The following is a 22,358-nucleotide window of genomic DNA, read 5'->3' as shown; positions in this document are numbered from 1 at the left end:
GGTATTGGTAACTGCTGTCTGCAACTAATGGCACAATCTGCTAGTCTCATAAAGCTGAAATTTAGGTATGGCTATTTTCTTTATCGTGCATCGGACACAGAGCCACAGTAATTACTGTATGGGTTATATGGCACCTTCAGGTGATGGACACTGGCACACCCTAAACGGGAAGTTCAATTCCCCAAATAACCCCTCCCCTTACTGGGAGTACCTCAGTTTTTTCGCCAGTGTCTTATGTGTTGGTCACAAGTAAAGATGTGCTGTGCTGAGCTTCACTGGAATATTCCTTACTAGGGCAGATCATGCAACCGGATCCATTCAAAGTGTCTTTTCCAGGCCAAATTGAATGGTACCCGGGCCTCGTGTCCAAAGAAACAAGGTTTTAGCTGTAACGCTTCTCTTTTTAGAGAGCTGGACCCCGGTATTTCAGCCATTTCCTGGCGGGGTGCTTTTTACAGGACCAGGGCTGTGGATCCCCCGATAGAAAAAGGGGGCCCCAGACCCTCAAGATTTTCTAAACGGAGCCCACTGTGAGAGGTGAAGATTGGGTCTGTTACCACAGAACCCTGCAGCTGGATAAGGTAAGGGAGATTCCTAAGGAATTTTTCTAATTCTTGTGGGTTTTCTCCTTTAAAGTAAATGTTGCTGTGCCTATAGTCACCACTGGGGGCTGTCAAGAGCACGTACTTGTTCCATGCTTCAGTCTCGTCTCTGTGTACAAGCTGCATGCTTCCTCCGGCCCTGGCTCCAGGTAAAGTCATGGAAAAGGGGGGATTTCTTCACCCAGGAATGTCCCCCCACTTGGATAGCTCCTCCAGGCAGAGGGAGCCTGTCGCTACGCGGCGGTGTACCGCGCCACTCCCGCCGCCATTACGGCGGTTCCCTTCGGCAGCTCTCCTCCTCCCCCAGTCCTCCTCCATGCGGTCTGGATCGGAGCCCGCCTCGCGCGGGAAACAATCTAATTTAAAATTGATGGAGGGGGGTGCGGTGGGTGGTCGGAGGAAGGGGTGGGGCTTTGTGGCGTTGGCGCAAATTGAGCGTCCACAACACGGGCTGCATAGTTATATAATGCACCTTTCAGGTGCATACAGCTAGGAGGGACACAGAGCGGATGGGGGGGGGGGGGGGCATGTAAGTTGGTGACACAGGCATTCCCAGGCACATACTTTAATCATCAGGCTGAGCTTAATAGCAGCAACAGTTGCTGGTCTATTGCTCAGCAGTGGGTGCATTTGTTTTATGGTACCTCTGCTTTTCTGCTCAGCACTATGACCAGAGGAGATGGCTCAAATACCACAAAGACCAAGGACACGAAGGGGTCACCCTCAGGTCCTAAGGACCCTCCCTCTGCGACACCATTCTGTTGTAAAAAGGCTGGTCAGAGTGAGCCATCCGGGGCTACAATTGCTTCCGACACTTCAGCCCCTGTTTATATAACTGAGCAGGTTTTCTACTCAGCTATGAGTGGTTTAGAGGAAAGATTAGCGGCTTAATCGCATCTTCACAAAGGGGAAGAAAACGCATTAGGTCCCCGTCTACCACCCAGGATCCTCAAATGGAGGAACTGTGGGAGGGGGAAGATGAATCCCCCTCGGGACCGTGGACAGGCTGACGACTCCTCTTCCGAGGAATCAAGTGGGGAAGGATCTTCTTCAGCTTCACATGCTGAGAAGTTGCTGGTGTATTTTCTTACTGAAATGGTCCGCTCCACATTTGAGCTACTTTTAACGGAGTCGGTTGAAGAGCCCACTTCCTGTTTGGGTTCACTAAAGCCTCCTCAAGCCTTGCATGCCTTTCCTGTCCATTCATTACTAGAAAAGCTTATGTATTCTGAGAGGGATCACCCAGATAAGCACTTTTTCCCTCCTAAAAAGTTTTCGACACTTTATCCTATGGAGGAAAAAATTTACTAAGATGGAGTATACCAGCAATTGATGCTGCTATATCCTCTGTGAATAATAAAAGTTTGACTTGTCCAGTAGACAATGCTCAAATGCTTAGGGATCCGACTGATAAAAGATTGGAATTTCTGTAAAAAAAAAAAAACAAAAACATTTTTTCCCTGGCAGGTTCAGTGGCTCAACCTGCAGTGGCGGCAATTGGGGTATGTCAGTCCTTGAGAGACCAGTTGAAACAGGTACTCAAGGTGGTCCCTGAACAGCAGGCCCAGGAATTAGCTGAGCTGCCAGTGGCCTTGTGCCTTGCAATTGATGCAATTAGAGAGTCTATTCCTCAAACCTCTCGCCTTGGGCTTGGGTTGGTGCATATGTGTAGAATCTTATGGTTGAAAAGTTGGTCATCCGAAGCGCCAAGCAAAAAGCTCCTGGCTGGTTTTCCTTTCCACGGTGGAAAGCTGTTTGGTGAGGATTTGGACAAATATATCCAAAAAATATCAAGTGAGAAAAGTACCCTTTTGCCAGTTAAGAAAAAGGGTAAATGTCCCTGATATAAACGGGCTCTTTCTTCCGGTGCCAAGGGCATCAGCCTCCAGGCAGTCGCGATGGCCTCCACTGTCAGGTTCAAGAGGTAAACCTCAGGGACAAAAGAGGTCCTGGGGAAGAAACCCGCAAGACAGAACGCTAAAGCCTCTTCATGAAGGGGCGCCCCGCTCGCTCGAGTTGGGGTGAGGACTTCTGCAGTTCTCAAAGGTCTGGCAGGAAGAATTTTGGGACAGATGGGTGGTCTCCACAATAGCTCTAGGTTACAAACTAGAGTTCCGAGAATTCCTGTCTCCTCTTTTCCCCAAGTCAAATGTCCCCAAAGATCCAGAGAAAAAAAAGTCTCTCTTTCTAGCGTTAGACCGACCTAGACTAGATCTCAAAGATCTAAACCGGTTCCTGAAGATTCGCTCTTTTCGCATGGAATCAATCCGATCAGTAGTCTCCATCCTACAAGGGGGAGAGCTTCTGGCATCAGTCAATATCAGGGATGCATACCTGCATGTACCTATTTTCCCCGTTCACCAGAAGGTATCTCCGTTTTGAAGTAGAAAAACTTCATTTTCAATTTGTAGCCTTGCCTTTCGATCTAGCTACTCCACCTCGGGTGTTTACACAACTTCTGGCCCTTCCTCTGGCCAAATTAAGAACGCAAGGTATAACAATAATAGCATACCTGGACAACCTGCTCTTAGTAGACCGGTTGGTAGTCCGCTTGAATCAAAGTATAGTCACCACAATAAACTACCTGGAATACCTAGGTTGGATCATCAACCTAGAGAAATCTTCTTTAAAGCCAGTAAGAAGATTCGAGTACTTGGGTCTGGTCATAGATACAGCCCAAAAGAAGGTGTTTTTACCCGGGCAAAGAAAAGGGCAAAGAAAGGTCAGGGCAAAGAAAGGTCCTTCCATTCGCCTTTGTATGAGGTTATTAGGGAAGATGGTGGCTTCATTCAAAGCTGTTACCTATGCTCAGTTTCATTCAAGACTGCTGCAAAACAGTATCCTATCGGTCAGGCACTATATTCAGGCACTATATATATACAATGCGTTTGTCGCCAAAAGTGCGCCAGAGCCTCAGTTGGAGGATATCCGAGATTCTGCAGAAGGGGAAATCCTTCTTACCTGTTACCTGGAAGGTGGTAACAACACATACCAGCCTTTCAGGTTGGGGAGCAGTCCTGGAAGAAGCGTCTGTCCAAGGGAAATGGTCCAGAACCAAAAGGACCTTGCCCATCAACATTCTAGAGATTCGGGCAGCGCGTCTAGCCCTAAAGGCCTGGACATTCAGGTTGCAGAATTCTCCTGTCAGGATTCAGTCCGACAATGCCACAGCAGTGGCTTATATCAATCACCAAGGGGGCACCAGAAGTCAGGCAGCCCAGGCAGAGGTAAACCATATCCTAACCTGGGCAGAAGAACATGTGCTGTGCATTTCGGCAATCTTTTTTCCAGGGGTAGAGAATTGGCAGGCAGACTACCTATGTCGGCAGCAGTTGTTCCCGGGGGAATGGTCCCTTCACCCCGACATCTTACTGGCTATATGCCAAAGATGGGGGATCCCGGATGTAGATCTGTTTGCGTCCAGGTTCAGCAACAAAGTCGACAACTTTGTGTCAAGAACAAGATATCCATTCACATGCGGAACAGATGCGTGGGTGACTCCGTGGGATCAGTTCTCACTGATTTATGCGTTCCCGCCTATTCTGCTGCTACCTTGACTTCTTCGCAGGATCAAGGGGGAAAGGAAGTCGGTAGTTCTTGTGGCCCAGAAGATCTTGGTATGCAGAAATAGTAAAGATGGCGGTAGGAAACCCATGGACCCTACCACCACGTCCAGACCTGCTATCGCAGGGACCAGTGTTCCATCCTACTTTACAAATGCTAAATTTAACGGTTTGGCTATTGAAACCCACATTCTAAGGAATCGTGGGCTTTCAGGATCAGTGATGCCTACCTTGATTAATGCAAGGAAGCCAGCTTCCAGAGTCATTTATTATAGAGTCTGGAAGGCATATGTTTCTTGGTGTGAATCCAGGGGTTGGCATCCTAGGAAGTATGTCATAGGTAGAATTCTTGCCTTTCTGCAAATGGGGCTAGAGATGAAGCTGTTCTCGAGTATTATCAAGGGCCTGGTCTCGGCCTTACCAGTATTGTTTCAACGTCCGCTGGCTTTGCATTCTTTGATCCGAAGCTTTATACAGGGGATAACACGGCTTAATCCACCGGTTAAAGCACCCCTGAATCCTTGGGACTTGAATTTTTAGTTCTGTCGGCATTACAGAAACAGCCTTTTGAGCCGGTACGACATGTTCCTTTGGTCCTTTTTTGACAAGGAAGCTAATTTTTCTGGTAGCCACTTCTTCTGTAAGAAGGGTATCAGAGCTGCCGGCTCTCTCTTGTAAAGAGCCATATTTAATCGTTCACAAGGATAGAGTGATATTGCGCCCTTATCCTAGCTTTCTGCCAAAGGTGGTTTCAGGTTTTCACCTAAACCAGGATATTGTTTTTACCTTAATTTTTTCCAGAACCCTGTTCTAAGGAAGGAAAAGTCACTACACTCTTTAGATCTAGTGAGAGCAGTCAGTCTATTTGAAGATGACTGCCCAGATTCAGAAAACAGATGTTTTTGTTTGTGTTGCCTGAAGGTCCTAGGAAAGGACAGGCAGCATCGAAATCCACTATTGCCAAATGGATTTGGCAGGTAATTATTCAAGCTTATGGCTTGAAGAGGAAGGTTCCACCTTTCCAGGTTAAAGCGCACTCCGCCAGGGCTGTTAGTGCTTCGTGGGCAGTGCATCACCAAGCCTCCATGGCTCAAATCTGCAAGGCCGCAACCTTGTCTTCAGTCCATACATTCACCAGATTCTATCAGATGGATGTAAAAAGGCATGAGGATATCTCCTTTGGGCGCAGTGTGCTGCAGGCAGCAGTATAGGTCCTCAGGTCTGATTTCACCCTACTTTTGTTGTGTCCCCTCCCCTCAGGTGGCATTGCTCAGGGACATCCCATACAGTAATTACTGTGGCTCTGTGTCCCGTGATGTACGATAAAGAAAATAGGATTTTTATAACAGCTTACCTGTAAAATCCTTTTCTTGGAGTACATCATGGGACACAGATGTCCCTCCCCTCTTTCTGGTTACACATGTATTGCTTTGCTACAAAACTGAGGTACTCCCAGTAAGGGGAGGGCCTATATGGGGAACTGAACTTCCTGTTGAGGGTATGCCAGTGTTCATCACCTGAAGGTGCCATATAACCCATACAGTAATTACTGTGGCTCTGTGTCCTATGATGTACTCCAAGAAAAGGATTTTACAGGTAAGCTGTTACAGGTAAGCTATTTTTGCATAGTTACATTTTGTCCACCTTGGACCAATTTTAAGTGTGCATGTGCTATACCTGGTTGATTTCTGTGGAAGCTAATGATCCACTATAGTAGACACTGCTGCTACCTTGATCTCCGCTAGGTACCGGGTCCCATCCCAAGAAGCTACCATGCTGCTTTGCGAACACAGGGAATCCTTCACTCAGCATGAGCAGCATTCAGAGAACACTTTACATTTTCTAAATGAATGCAAAGCCTTCTGTGATTGGAAGAGGTGGAGAGGCAGGGCGGTGATGTCACAATCGCCACCTCATCCATTCAGAGGATGTGCTTCAGGAGCTAGTCGGTATCACTGTAGTAGTGGTCTGTCTTTACTGCAGTGATTTCCAGTTTCCATAGGGATGTCTGGTATGGAATATGCATACTTACATTGATTAAGATCCGAGATGGACCAGTGAAACTATACAAAAATAGGTTTTAAATGAAGAATGGAAGTGGGTGTTTGAGTAATGCGTACACCAGGCATTTCTTGAAGATACTGGAAATTTGGGTGTAACATGTCCTGTGGTGTTGCATTGTAATCAGAAAGAGGGCCTTTGAATTATAGGTTATAGAAACAAGAACCTGTAACTGTGAGGACCCAAAAGGGTTCCCAGAGCTTTGGAAATGTGCTGACGCTGTCTTTTATAAGCACAGTATGGCCAGCAATTCTGAATGCATTTTAAACGTTTAATTTACGCAGAATTTACCAGTAAATGTATATAATGAAAGAATCTATTGAGCCAAACTATTCTTAGATGTATAAATATTAGCGGCTGTTCAGGAACACATTTATAAAGTTGTGTTTTTTTTGTTTGTTTTTTTTTTTATTCTAGATGTTGTGGAAGTCTTACTTGCACAACCAAATATTGAGCTAAACCAGCAGGTAAGCATATTTAATCTATTTTGTTGCTTTTGATTTTCAGACTGTGAGAAAATGATTTGTTTTAGCTGTAAACGCACATGCAGCATGGGGAAAGTAGCTTTGTCTTTTAAGGATTATAGCCGCAAAGTAGGACTATTCTTTTAGACAGTTATAAATATGTGATAGGGACTCCAGTTATTTATGACAGATGGATGTTTAAAGCATAACTGACGTCAGGTTTAACCACTTTCTGACAAGCCGCCTCAGTTTTACTGCGGTAGAATGGCACGGGTGGGTGAAGCGACGTTATCTTACGTCGGGCATGCGGCCGCCTGGGGCCTGCTGATCGGTCCTGACGAATGAAATCCTCCCCTGCCTGTGTAAGTGTAAACACAGACAGGGGAAGTGATGTCATCTCCCCTTGTGGAACTCTTTTCCATTCCAGAGAGATGACATCCAAGAGTTGCACCAACACTACACTACACAGTACACATAGGCACATATTTCTCCCCCATCCCCACCCCAATTAACCGCTTCACTCCCTGTCACTGTGTCACCCAGTGCAGTGTTCATATTTTTCTTTGATCACTGTACTGGTGTCATTTGTGACACTAATCAGCATTGAGGTACTTAGTAGTAGCCCCAGATAGGTCTAGGGACCCCCCCTTGTAAAGGTTTAACCCCTTGATCACCCCCTGTCACCAGTGATCACCGTATTGGTGTCACAGGTGACACTGGTCAGTTATTTTTTTTTCTTATAGCGTCAGGGCACCCGCCGTATATTACCTAATTAAAGGTTTAACCCCCTGATCTCCTGGCGGGTGATATCAGATTTTAGCGTCAGTTAGGGTCTGCGTCGCCCCAGGCAGCATCAGATTAGTGCCAGTAGTGCTAACACCCACGCACGCACCATGCACCTCCCTTTAGTAGTATATTGTCTGAACGGATCAATATCCGATCCGATCAGATCTATACTAGCGTCCCCAGTAGTTTAGGGTTGCCAAAAAACACAGTGTTAGCGGGACCAGCCCAGATACCTGCTAGCACCCAAGTGCAGTATCAATCGATTACTGTCACTTACAAAACACTAAAGACTTAACTGCAGCATTCGCAGTGTCAGGCCTGATCCCTGTGAACGCTAACAGTTTTTTTTGGAAGCAGTCACTGACAGTGCTCTTCCTTCTTTCTTTTTTTCTTTCTCTCTCCTCTTTCTCTCTTTCTCTCTTTCTCTCTCTCTCTCTTTCTCTCTCTCTCTTCTCTTTTCTGCTGTGAGTCTCACTAATGTACTTGTAAATTTAGAGGCCAAAATGTCCAATCAAAGGTACACTAGTGAAGAGGCCTACACGTTTCTGAGCATGACAGATGAGAGTGAAGAGGAACTCGCCCATCTGTCAGATTCAGGCTCAGAATACGATCCTGTAGACAGCAGCGGCACCCTGACAGATAGCTCTGACGACAGATTATTGGTCCCTGCCAAGGTCAGGCGTTCCCGTTCTTCTGCTGTTGTTGAGGTACAAGAGCCTGCAGGTCCCTCATATGGAGCAGAGAGCCACTACTTCATCCTTCTGGTGACCTGAGAAGCACCAGCAGCCTAGTACATCCTGGTCGTACATCCAGCACTGCAGCATCATGTGGTGACGTGGCGAGTCCCATAAGTGCAGTTCAAGCTGGTGCGGTGGCTAGCACAAGTAGTGTCCCGGCCACCAAGAAAACAAAGACAGGCCCATAGTGCCCTTCCTGCTGCGTTTGCCAATCCGAACTGGGAGCCCACCACTTCTGCAGCACCCGTACTTCCCCCATTCACTGGCCAACCCGGAATTCTGGTGGAAACAGTTGATTTTTAATGAAGATCTCTATAGATCTATTGTGGACCAAAGCAATTTGTATGCTGGTCAATTCATCGCTGCTAATCCCCCAGTTGATCCTTGCCAGAAATTAGAAACCTATTATGGTCTCCGAATTTAAGACCTTCCTGGGCCTATCCCTCCGCATAACTAAAAAAGTGAGTTGCGGTCGAATTGGTCTGCCTCCATGACCAGGACACAATACGAGCAGATCTTGCGGTTCATGCATTTCAGTGACAATGAACTCTGTCGTCCTCGGGGGGGACCCTGAATACGATCGGCTCTACAAAATTCAGCCCCTCGTAAACCACTTCAACCAGCAGTTTGCAGCCTTGTTTACTCCAGATCAAGTTGTCTGCGTTGATGAGTCTTTCAAACAGTATCTTCCCAGCAAGCGTGCCAGATATGGGGTCAAGATGTATAAGCTCTGTGACAGGGCAAGAGGCTATACATATAGTTTACAAGGGAATAGTTACGTAGAGCCGGAGAATTGCCCAGACTACATAGGGAGCGCTGGTAAGATTGTGTGGGATTTGGTGTCACCCTTATTTGGAAAGGGGTACCACTTGTATGTGGACAATTATTATACAAGCGTGCCACTTTTTAGGCACTTGTGTGATCATGGAATTGGCCCATGTCACTGTGCAATCTAATCGCCGGGGCTTACCCCAACGGCTTGTACATTCCCGTCTTGGGCTGGGGGAGAGAGTCTGCTTGAGATGTAATAATTTGCTTGCTGTGAAGTGGAGGGATAATAAGAATGTTTTCGTTCTTACCTCCCTTCACGCAGACACGACGGTCCAAATTCCTACGGAGACTGGTGTTGTGGAGAAAGCTCTCCGTGTCCACGAATATAACCTTAATATAAGGGGTGGACCTCAACGACCAGTTGTTGGCACCGAACCTAATTGCTCATAAGGCCAGACGCTGGTATAAAAAAGTGCCTGTATACTTATTCCAATTGGCTCTGCTGAATGCTTATGTGCTTTACAAAGCTCCAGGACGAACTGGATCCTTCCTTAAATTCCAGGAAGAGATCATAACAGCCCTTCTGTTTCCAGACGGTGCTGTGGTCTAACTTCCCAATCCAAATGCAGTGAGCCAGCTGCATGAGAGGCATTTTCCGCATGTCCTCCCTGGTACCCCTACCCAAAGAAATCCCCAAAGAAGTTGTCGTGTCTGTAGAAAGCACGGATATAGGCGTGACACCCCCCTTTATTGTCCCTCCTGTCTTGACCAACCTGGTCTTTGCATTGGTGACTGTTTCGAAACGCTACCACACTCTAGTGGAGTATTGGCGTAGGGTACAGCATTGCACAGTCCTAGGCACACTTACACAGGGTCCTGAAAGATGAGATAGCCATCACATTTTGAGAGACCCTAATCTGAAACGTTTACAGTTTATATAAAAATGCACAAAAACACAAAAAAAGAAAAAAAAAAGCCAAAAATAGTTGTTTTAATTTTCTTCTCTCTCTATTCTCTCTCTTATGTTCACTCTCTATTGTCCGCTCTATTGTTACTGTATTTTAACCACTTAACGACCGGCCACTGTATATATACATCATCACTTTAAAGATGGATATCTCGGTAACGGCAGCAGCTGCTGCCACAACCGAGGTATCCATCTTTGTGGCCGGCGTTTCTGTACACGATAACGGTGGTCTCTGCGGCGGGTTCACCGCGAAATCACCGTTATCGGCGGCGGGAGAGGTGCCACCCCCCCTCCCGCGCCCTCCGCCGCTTACCGGAGCCGTCGGTAGCGGCGGAGGCGATCGGGTCCTTTCTGTGCCTGGGTATAGACGAGTGAGGCCAAGATGGCGCCCACCCGTCTCTATACCATAGGACGGCCGGAGCGACATCATTACGTCGGCTCCGCCCACTTCTCTTAAAGGCAACAATTTTTTTTGTGTCTTCTTTTTTTTTTTTAAACAACTTTTTTTTTTTTCTTTTTTTTTTTTTGCATTTTACTCTAAATATGAGATCTGAGGACTTTTTGACCCCAGATCTCATATTTAAGAGGAACAAAAAAAAAAATTTTAAAGCGCCCTGTCCCGACGAGCTTGCGCGCAGAAGCGAACGCATACGTGAGTAGCGCCCGCATATGAAAACGGTGGTCAAACCACACATGTGAGGTATCGCCGCGACCGGTAGAGCAAGAGCAATAATTCTAGCCCTAGACCTCCTCTGTAGCACAAAACATGCAACCTGTAGAATTTTTTAAACGTCGCCTATGGAGATTTTTAAGGGTAAAAGTTTGACGCTATTCCACGAGCGGGCGCAATTTTGAAGCGTGACATGTTGGGTATCAATTTACTTGGCGTAACATTATATTTCACAATATAAAAAAAAATTGGGCTAACTTTACTGTTATCTTATTTTTTTTCTTCAAAAAAGTGCATTTTTTCCAAAAAAAGTGCACTTATAAGACCGCTGCGCAAATACGGTGCAAAAAAAAGTATTGCAATGACCGCCATTTTATTCTCTAGTGTTAGAAAAAAAAACAATATATAATGTTTGGGGATTCTAAGTAATTTTCTAGCAAAAAAAAAAAAACAGTTTTAAACATGTAAACACCTAAAATCCAAAACGAGGCTGGTCTTTAAGTGGTTAAAACTGTAATGTGTGTTTTTTTTTTTTTTTTTTTTTTTTTTTTTTTTTACTATGTTTATTGTATTTGCTTTGCAGGTATGGTATGTCTTACTGTTATACTGTAATGTTACTTTGTTTTATTGTTAACCATCATTTGCTTAGCAGGTATGCCATTCAGCTGCAGCACTGATTTATTTATCTTGACAGCAACAGCGTTTGCTCTCACGATACGAAAATCAGCGACTCTAGCGCTGTAAGAGGTGATTTCACCACCACAGTTAAAAACAAAATAGTGCATGTATGCCCATCATTAGAAGTGGGTGGATAAAGGGCGTATTCTAATGGTGGGCATACCCACCGATCACTCTCTCCTTCTTCTTTTTTTTTTTTTTTTTTTTTTTTTCGTTCAGCCCAAAGGCTGCATGAAAAAAAAGTACATTACAATATATGCCCAACAAGGACCAGCAATGTACTGGTATGTTGCTGGACTTTGAGAGGTTATAACAGAATGATGCCTGCAGGTTTAGGTATCATCTTGGTATCATTATTCTTTTCAGCCAGCGGTTGGCTTTCATGTAAAAGCAATCCTAGCGGCTAATTAACCTTTAGACTGCTTTTACAAGCAGTGGGAGGGAATGTTCCCCCCTCCCACCGTCTTCCATGGTTTTCTCAGGCTTCCCTGTCCCAACAGGGAACCCGAGAATGCAGCCGGTGGTTCCGCAAGCTGACCATAGAGCTGATCAGAGACCAGAATGGCTCCAATCATCTCTATGGCCTAAGAAACCAGAAGCTACGAGCATTTCATGACTTAGGTTTCGCCGGATATAAACAGCACCATTGGAAAAGCATTTTATCACACCGATCTTGGTGTGGTCAGATGCTTTGAGGGCAAAGGAGAGATCTAGGGTCTAATGGACCCCATTTTTTCAAAAAAGAGTACCTGTCACTACCTATTGCTATCATAGGGGATATTTACATTCTCTGAGATAATAAAAATGATAAAAAAAATGAAAGGAACAGTTTAAAATAAAACAAAAAAGCAAAATCAATAATTAAAAAAAAAACGAGCACCCCTGTCCCCCCGTGCTCACGCGCAAAGGCGAACGCAAGCGTTGGTCTGGTGTCATATGTAAACAGCAATTGCACCATGCATGTGAGGTATCACCGCGAAGGTCAGATCGAGGGCAGTAATTTTAGCAGTAGACCTCCTCTGTAAATCTAAAATTGTAACTTTTAAAGGCTTTTAAAAATGTAGTTTGTCGCTGCTCCACGTTTGTGCGCAATTTTAACCACTTCAATACCAGGTACTTACACACTTTCCTGCACAAGCCAATTTTCAGCTTTCAGCGCTGTTGCAATTTGAATGACAATTGCGCGGTCATGCTACACTGTACCCAAACAAATTTTTTTATCATTTTGTTCCCACAAATAGAGCTTTCTTTTGGTGGTATTTTGATAAAAAATATTTTAAAAAGAGCTGGAGGCTCTTTACTGAGATCGGTGTGTCCGACTGACACATCGCACCACTGCTCGCCACAATGCCACCCCCACAGGCGCGCGGTGGCTGTTATCCTGCTGGACGTCATATGAGGCCCAGTCAGGATAACTGAACCACCGCCGGCCGTCATTCTGCTATAGGCCGGGAAGTGGTTAAAACATGTCGTGTTTGGTATCCATGTACTCGGCATAAGATCATCTTTTTTATTTCATCAAACATTTGGGCAATATAGTGTGTTTTAGTGCATTAAAATGAAAAAAAGTTTTTTGTTTTTTTCCCAAAAAATTGCGTTTGAAAAATCGCTGCGCAAATACTGTGTGGGAAAAAAAAAAAAAAGTTACAACACCCACCATTTTAATCTGTAGGGTCTTTGCTTTTAAAAAAAATATATAATGTTTGGGGGTTCAAAGTAATTTTCTAGCAAAAAAAAAACATTTTCATGTAAACAAAAAAATGTCAGAAAGGGCCTCGTCTTTAAGTGGTTAGAAGAGTGGGTAATGTGTGACATAAGCTTCTAAATGTTGTGCATAAAATGCCAGAATAGTTCAACACCCCCCCCCCCCCCCAAATAAAATGACCCCTTTTTGCAATGTAGACACCCCAAGCTATTTGATGAGTGGCATGTTGAGTCCATGGAATACTTTATATTTTATATTTTGCCACAAGTTTCGGGAAAATGACAAACTTTTTTTTTTTTTTTTTTTTGTGCACAAAGTTGTCACTAAATGATATATTGCTCAAACATGCCATGGGCATATGTGAAATTACACCCCAAAATACATTCTGCTGCTTCTCCTGAGTACGGAGATACCACATGTGTGAGACTTTTTGGGAGCCTAGCCGTGTACAGGACCCCGAAAACCAAACACCACCTTCAGGCTTTCTAAGGACGTAAAATGGTGTTTTTACTCCTCACTACCTGTCACAGTTAAAAAATGCAACCGTATATTGATTGTTTTGCGCAAAAGTTATAGCATCTACAAAATGGGGCATAAATTTATGGCATTTTTATTATTATTATTTTTATTTTTTATTTTTTTTACTAGTAATTTTTTTTGGGGGGACTGCGACATTGCGGCGGACAGATTCACACACTATTTTGGGACCAGTGACACTTATACAGCGATCAGAGCTATAAATAGCCATTGATTACTGTATAAATGATGAATGGGTTAAATGTGTGTCCTAGGGAGTGATTCTAACTGTGGGCAGATGGGACTGCCTGGGGGAGGAGACCGATTGTTGTTCCTAAAGCAGTAGGAACAACAGATCGCTCTCATCACCCGTGACAGAGCGGAGATCTGTCTATTTACATTGACAGATCTCCATTCTCTCCTTTTCTGGAGCAATTGCGGGTAGCCGACGGCCATCACGGCCACCGTACACGCCCACGGGCATCTACGTCACGCAGTGGGCGCGCCAGCGGCGGCGTGTGTGCCCTATACACCTTGAAGCCGTAAAGCTATGGCAATTCGAGCCATTCTGCTGCTGTCAATCGATGGCGGGCGGTAGGCAAGCGGTTAAAGTGGATGTAAACCCTTACATATACTCAGTGACGTGACTGACCTCAGGTGATACACAAAGATGAAACAAATCCTCCTACATAAGTTGTACTTGTTTATCTATAGCCATCTTTCCCCTACATCCATTCAAAGTGTAGAATTTACACAGAATCTCTCGGCTCTGAAAAGCAGGGGGCAGATAGCTGAAGTTACATCAGTGAGGAAAGCCCCCCCCCTCCTTCATACAACCCACGGAGGCTGTCCTCCCCGTCACTGTTTGTTTCTTGGTGTCTGGAAAACTCATCAGAAGTGACTCCTGCTGATAAGCAGAGGAACGAGGCAGCGGACAGAAGTGACACTTGATTGAGACAAGTACACACTATAGAGAGATATGCTTTGTTTTAAAGTGACATTAAAGGTTCCGTTTGTTATTTAAAAAAAAAAAAAAAAAAAAAAAAAAGTCCTACTTTCCTGCTCTGTGCAGTGGTTTTGCACAGAGCGGCCGCGATCCTCCTTTTCTCGGGTCCCCCGACGGTTCTCCTGGCTCCTCCCCCCCCCCCTGAACAGTGCCCCCAATAGCAAACTGCTTGCTATGGGGGGGCACTGGTGCGTGCTTACTCCCAAGCGTCCATAAGACACATAAAGCCGTGGCTCGCCCCTGCTCTTCCCTAATTGGTTCACTGGCTGTGATTAACAGCAGTGGGAGCCAGTGGCGGCTCGGGTGAGTATTAGGGGGGACTATTGGCAGAGCAGCACACAGAAGGTTTTTTTTTACCTACATACATCGAATGCATAAAGGTATCATACATCGAACCACTTTAAGATGTGTTCATTTTTTTCACTCTGGCCTTTTTAACATGCAGTAAGATTGGTTGGGGGGGGGAGGGTGTCATCCTAAATTACTAGTGAACCGAAAAAATCTTGGTCAGTTTGTTATACTGAACTAGAAAACACTTTTGTGGCTCTCTAGGCAGGTTTAACCAAAATGTACAAAAATGCACACACACAGTAGCTGCGTCTTATAATAATAAGCAATTCTCATCTTCTTTGTCCAGAATAAGCTTGGAGACACTGCTCTGCATGCTGCTGCATGGAAGGGATACGCTGATATCGTAGAGCTGCTGCTCTTGAAAGGTGAGATTTAGCGTTTCATCATTCATGCAAAGTAATTATCACTTTCCTTTTTTTTTCGATGACAAAAGACCTCAGAAAAGTCGTTTGTTATGACAAACATTCCTATTATAAATTTGTCATTAAGTTGCATCCATGGGAATTTATCTTTCTTGAATTACATTCAGTGGACAGGCCTAGCTCTACAATGTCCACTGATTTATTGCATACATCAGTTATTGTTTAGGTACATTATTTTGCTGCGTTGACTGCTGTTTATTATTTATAGCCTTCTTAAAGAGATGCTAATAAACGTTTTTATCTTTGTCTTTGGTATCACAGCGATTTCTAAGAGACACTGTGATAGAATTACTTTTTCTGGCTACATAAATTTGATCCTATATAGGGTGCAATAAAAGTAGTTCCTAGGCCCGTCTGCGGGTTATACGTCTCTGCTCTGTGTGCTTTTGGTGTGGTCACACTGCATCATGTCACCATCAAGGACTGTCTGTCTACCACTTGGTTCTATAACTGTAATCGTTGCTGTTCAGGAAGCCACTGCTTTACTTCCTGGCAGGCTGGGTTTCTGTTGTAATACTTTTGATTGAGCTCAGGCTGTTTGCATACCATTGGTGAGATGCATGTAGATATTGATTCTAAGGCCCCTTTCACACGGACGGACCGTCTATCCGTTTTTCTTTCATCCGTCAACGGACGACAATGCATTCCTATGGGCAAAGGGATGACCATCCGTTACCATCAGTTAACCTCCGCTTCCGTTTTTATCCGTTTTTTTTAACGTACAAAGCTACGTCCAGATCCGTCAAAACTGATATTAACTGACGTTAACTGACAATGTCCGTCAACGTCCGATCAGTTAAGATCCGTCTTGAAGAAATAATTCAAAGTTCATACTTTGACAAATAAAAAAACAAAGTGAAAAAACCTTTATTTTAAAAGGGTTATGCAGAATAATAAAACTAAAACTGTTTTGAACATATCATGTGCTTTTGTGTCTTTTTATGCTATCAAAACACAATGAAATACCCAAATTAATGAATTAATAAATTTAAATTTGCACTGCAATATATATATATATATATATATATATATATATATATATATATATATATATATACAGTATATATATACTGCCATGAAACTTCTCCTGATGGAGATAGAAAGTAGTCGGCAAATTGTTCACGCATGGCAATGTAGGATGGGTGGAGCAAGGCTTTCTGGGTAATTTCCTTAAATGCAAAGAAACTGCTGTAAGCAGATACAAAAATGGATGAAAAAACGGATGTAAACGTGTACATTAACGGATGAAAACGGATATTAACGGAACGGAAGATGGATGAAAACGGAGATTAACGGAACGGATGACGGATGAAGACGGATGAAGCAACGGATAAGAACTGATACGTTTTTAATGTGGCTAAACTGACGGTGCCCGTGTGAAAGGGGCCTAACGTTCAAGTAAAGGTCACCTGGTTTTGTTGAGCCCTAGCCATAATTTTTATTTTCAAGCTTCCTGTTCAAAAGAATTTCTTTTTCATTTTTAGGCTTTCCTTTCTACTCCATGACATAACACAGAAGCATCCCTCTCTTGTAATCAGCAATGTGACTTTTTGTCTATGGGTCCTTTTACATGGGTGTGCTGTGTTCCATTCAGCAGGACATCCATGAACAGCTCACCTGCTGGCATTAAAGTAGAACTGGATAGATGTCACTTTTGTGACGTTTCTGCCTGTTCAGTTTTCTGTCTACATTTAGGCGGCAGACTGTGGCAAACTCATTTTGGATCTATAGGCTGCCGTTTGTAAAGAGTGTGCATTTACATCAGGCTACCTTAGATCCCTCAAGATTCCAGGTCCAAACCTGGACAGTCTCAAAGCTAAGTACATAGCCTGCCAATAGTCCTGCATACAAAGCTTCTGATCAGATCTGTCTGTCGGGCAGATGTGAAAGGAGCCTTATAGTTGCTTACATCAGAGCTAATGCTATGGATGATACAGGTTGCCAGGTCAATTAGAGGTTTTCAAATCGGCTGAACAATATTTTAGTTGCTAATGTGTACCCATAACTGACTGTAGCATCATATCGGGTTTTAAAGTGACATTAAAGGTTCAGATGTTGTTGTGTTTTTTTTTTTGTTTTTGTTTTTTTTTAATGACAAACGTCTTACATACCTACCTACTCTGCAAGGGTTTTGCACAGAGCAACCCCGATCCTCTTCTTCTCAGGTCTTCCCTCTTGACCAGTGCCCCCAGAGCATGCAGCTTGCAATTTGGGGCCTACTGATGAAAGCTCGCTCCCGAGCCTGGCTCTATGTGTCCATAAGACGCATAGAGCCGTGGCTTGGCCCCGCGCCCGCTCTCTCCTCACTGGCTGTGATTGACAGCAATGGGAGCCCATGGCGCCTACTGATATCAAAGGCCAATGAGGAGAGGGAGTGCTGGGACAGCAGAGTCTCTCGTGCACAATGCTGGATCGAGAGGGGGCTCAGATGAGTATTAGGGGGGCTTTGGGGGGAGCAGCAGACAGAAGGTTTTTTTTTCTACCTTCATGCATAGAATGCATGAAAGTAAAAACTTTCAGCCTTTACAACCACTTTAACTCAGGAATGACCTTTTGCTTCCTGGAAATCAGAAGCTGTGCAGTCTGAGAAAGTAAAATTAAAACATAAATCCAGTTTAAATGTTCTTGTTTCGAGAAGCATTCATTGGCATAATGTTAAAGAATTCAGACCGCAGTTCTACTTACAGGACAATTTCTGCTGTGCTCTCTCCTGCTGGTCCTTTGACATTTCTCAGAGTGAAATGATACATCAAGTAATGGGATAGCGACTCTAAAATAGAGCAGAAATTGTTCAGAAGGTAACGGCTTAGTTAAAGTACACTGATTTCTTTATAAAGTCTCTCTGATATGATTCAGATAATTTTTGTTAAGTTTTTGTTTATAAAATAACTTTTTTTTTTTTTTTTCTTCTTTGTCTTTCTGTTAATTTACTAACATTTTGCTTCTTTTGATTAGGAGCAAGAACAGATTTAAGGAATAATGAGAAAAAGCTGGCTATGGATATGGCGACGAATGCTCAGTGTGCTTCCCTTCTTAAAAAGAGACAGGCACAAGGTAATACATGACCACTTGGTTTTAATGCAGACATATATTTGGATAATGTTGTTATAAAGTATTAAAATATGTCTGCCGTCCTAAAAGTTTCTGTCTCTCCGCCAAGTGCCGTCTGAGCGGCTCAATACACAGTACACAATCCACAAGTCCGGATGGCTGCACTATGAAAATGCACCCAACTTTATTGTAGTAATAAAAGCATTCCATTAATAATAATAATAATAATAATAATAATATTATTATTATTCAGGATTTAAATAGCGCCAACAGCTTGTGCAGTGCTTTACAACATGACGGCCAACAGTAGAGTTACAATACAATTCAGTACAGTAGGAATGAGAGGGCCCTGCTCATTAGAGCTTACATTTTTTAAAAGTAGGGGTCAAGTAATACAGAAGGTAATAAGTGTAGGGGATGAGCTGATGGAGAAAATAAAAGTACAGTTAGGTAGGGGCAGAATAGGCTTCTCTGAAGAGAAGGGTTTTAAGGGATCGTCTAAAAGCAGAGTAGAAGATAGTCAGACAGGTTGGGGTAGGGAGTTCCATAGGATAGGAGAGACTCTGGAAAAGTCCTGGAGGTGAGCATGGAAGGAGTTAACAAGGGAACTGGAGAGCAGGAGGTCTTGGAAGGAACGAAGAGAACAATTTGGTATTTTGAGACAAAGTTAGTGATGTAGCTGGGGGCCAAGTTGTAGATGGCTTTGTAAGTTGTTGTCAGTAAAAGTCAACATGTTTTTCACTAACTCCACGCTTATGCATGGTTCAATACACATGTGGGCCATCAGAAGGCTGTTTACCAAAGAGGTCCAGACTTTGCAGGGGAGAGGCTGTTACAGCACCTGTGTGAAGCTAATGTTCACAAGTCACTTCAAAGTGCAGTAATAGCTCCCAATCCAAATTCACCTTTTATTAACCCCGTTACACTAAATTAGACTCTGTGTAAAAGCATTTGCTACAAACAAAGAAGAAACCAACAAATATTCAAACAGTTTTGCTATGTGTGGTATTATCCAATCAACACAGCTGGTGGTAAAGAATGAGTAGATGATCACAGATAATGTCCTATGAACAAACTGGTGAATGACTTGTGACCCTACAGTACACAGGGATGAAAGATGAATGTATACAATTCACTAGAACAGGTAGGCATGAACAAGGACCCAATGCTTTTAGTAACCTGTTACTTACCAACGTTCAAACTTTGAGGCAGGGTTCACACTTATGCGAACTGGATGCATCCAGTTCGCATAGCGGGAGATTGTGACCGGCTCTCTATGGAGAGCCGGTTCATACACCTCCGCATTGGCTCCGATGCGATTTGCACAGGAGCTCTGTGCGTCTTTTGGTCTGTTTCAGGTCAGAATTCAGCCCAAAAGTATAAAAATGCACCGATTACTGTATAAATGACACTGGCAGGGAGTTAGCACTAGGGGTGATCAAAGGGTTAAATATGTTCCCTGGGAGGTGTTTCTAACTGTGAGGGGAGTGGACTAACCGGGAATAGAGAGATCGCTGTTCCTGATCACTAGGAACAGCTGATCTCTCTCTAATCCCCTGACAGCGGGGATCCACCTTGTTAACACTGGCAGATCCCCGTTCTGGCTCTCTGTGGAGCAGTCGTGGGTGGCCGGCAGACATTGCGACCGCCAGCCACACACATTGGCTCTGGCACCGTGCGCACACCCACTGTATCTATTACACGAAGTGCCATACCGGTTAGGCGATTCGTGCAATAGAGCTGCCCTGACGCACTGTAACTGTGGCGGCTGGTCGGCAAGTGGTTCTAAAGGCTCATGGTTTTTTTTTTTTTTTTTTTTTTTTTACTTTAGTGCATTCTCTGCATTAGGGTAAAAAACCAAAGCAGGTAAATATAACATGATGGGGTTTTTTTTCTTTCCTTTAGAATTACTTTATCTTAAGACTTATGAGGTATGTTTTATTATTTATGATAAAGCGTTCTTTACTGATCAAATCAAAATGATTAGAAGACGCTAATTGCTATAGGCAATACAGTAACTTCTTATTTGTACTGTATTTAATAGCATAACTTATGTAAACAAAGGTTGCTGCTATGGTAACTTCACTATAATTTGTTTCTCAGGAGTCGTACGAACGTCCAGTAATGCGGAAGAATATCTTGACGATGAAGATTCTGATTAGTTCTCAGCTGTAAAAATAAATACAACAGGTTTAGCTGCAAATTTGTCATTCCAGTATGCACCATTTAAACAGGACCTAAACTATGCAACATCAACTGGATATGTTTTATTACTGTTTATGTTTATTACAATAAAAACTATAGCACATTGTTACTTTTTTTTTTTTGTATACTGTGCACTTGACTTTTGTTACTACGCCTTGGTTTTTATTTTATTTTTTTTTCATTTCTAGATTTACGTACTGCGTCTGATTTTTCTTTTTTTTTCTTTTTTTCTTTTTTTTTTCAGTTTCTTCAAAATTTCCATGTACTTTTTTAAATGACTAAAAGAAAAGGCTAACATTTAATGAAAATGTTTCTACTTGTTAGACAATCAAATTGGTAATATTTAATTTTTGTTTTGCATATGTAATAAATGTTTCTTAAAATCTGTTGTCTACTTGTTCTCCAAATCCAGCAGTTTTCAATTAGATTTTTATATACACATGAAAAATATATACTACTTGGTCTAAAACGTGTGTACATGTGCCTACCTGGACTTGCTGGTATTTGCCTATATTTATAAAGCTTATTGGTGAATGTTACAAAGAGATGGATGTAAGCATGAAATAGTATTGTGTGAATGTTCAGCAAATATTCTGTAAATTTGGACTTTTTGCAAAAGTTTAAATGTTTAATGAACAAATTGAATGTTCTGGAAGTTCAGCACAACTAGTAAACGTGTGAGGGTAGAACTATGGAAGCTCCATTGCTACATGGTTTTTAAAAGGTGCATGCTCTGTGGATAATTTCATCTGGGCTCATCTTGATCTTGGATTTACTGCTTAGTGAGTTCTTGAAACAAGTTTGTAGATATAGGGTTTTCAGAATTCTTAAGATTTTCCTTGTATCAGGGTATTGAAGCTAAGGTCAGGTTTGCAGTCCTAGAGCCTGGATCTTTAAATATACAGAATGCTCACACATTTACTTTAACATAAAACCTAAATCCAGATGTTACAACTTTCTGGAGGGAATAAATGTACCTGTAAATTAATGACTGACCAGGCATGTCATTTATTGGGGAGTAAATAAAATTCAAAACTCTTTTGGAGGAAGGAATAGGGCCCCATTGTCGGTGGAAAAAATTGTCAGTGGTATGAATTGTGCTCTTCCATTGATATCAGTTGGAGGATGTTTCCCATCACTGGGTCTGTGGGAGGAAAAGTGCCCCGTTGTTGGTGGAAGTAATTGTGTCTTATCATTGGTGTCAGTGGGAGGAATTGTGCTTATTGTTGGTGTCAGTTGAAATATGTTTCCCATTTTTTGTGTCAGTGGGAGGAATAGTCCCCCATTGTGGGTGTTAGTGGGAGCTCATTAAGCCACTTAACTGGTTTTGTTCAGTGCATTCTATTCATACAGTTTTTAGGTTCCAACCAAACTTTTAGGTTTCCATCATACTCATCTGTCCTATGATACCAATGACCATACAGTAAAATATAGTATATTGTAAGTTTATGCAGATGCAAAGACCTTTTAGAAAATTTTAGTAAGCCTTTATCACTTTATTAGAGTGCACATCAGCATCCTCCTTTTTTTTTTTTTTCCCCTCTGTACATTCATCAGCTGGCCCTGCATGTCAGCAGGATCAGCTCGCACTTCTTAAGGAAAGAGACATAATACATATTAAACCCCCAAAAGACCCTTACCACCTCTTCTGACATAGTCATGGATAGAGGTGAACCGTGCATGCCAGACCCAGCTACACTTGTACATCTGTTGCTACCATTAACACAAGCACTTACCTCAGCTGGGTACTGCTGATGTTAATGTCCGTGCACGGGGGGGTTAAGAATCATGCAAATCGATGGT

General features: G+C 43.1%; 1 protein-coding gene across 1 annotated transcript in view; it reads left to right on the top strand.

Annotated features, from left to right (window-relative positions):
* OSTF1 (osteoclast stimulating factor 1) overlaps positions 1-20,664 on the top strand; it is a 73,388-nt gene extending 52,724 nt beyond the window's left edge. The window contains exons 7-10 of the mRNA XM_073634207.1: positions 6,644-6,693; positions 15,164-15,242; positions 18,255-18,353; positions 20,454-20,664. Of these exons, the coding sequence (XP_073490308.1) occupies positions 6,644-6,693; positions 15,164-15,242; positions 18,255-18,353; positions 20,454-20,512 (287 nt within the window). The 3' untranslated portion in view covers positions 20,513-20,664. The remainder of the gene's footprint in view (positions 1-6,643; positions 6,694-15,163; positions 15,243-18,254; positions 18,354-20,453) is intronic.
* The last annotated feature ends 1,694 nt before the right edge of the window (positions 20,665-22,358 follow it).

This window comes from Aquarana catesbeiana, linkage group LG01, assembly GCF_042186555.1.
Source record: "Aquarana catesbeiana isolate 2022-GZ linkage group LG01, ASM4218655v1, whole genome shotgun sequence".
NCBI classification, from domain to species: domain Eukaryota; kingdom Metazoa; phylum Chordata; class Amphibia; order Anura; family Ranidae; genus Aquarana; species Aquarana catesbeiana.
The sequence above is the reverse complement of the archived record's forward strand: the minus strand, read 5'-3'. Positions and strand labels throughout refer to the sequence as shown.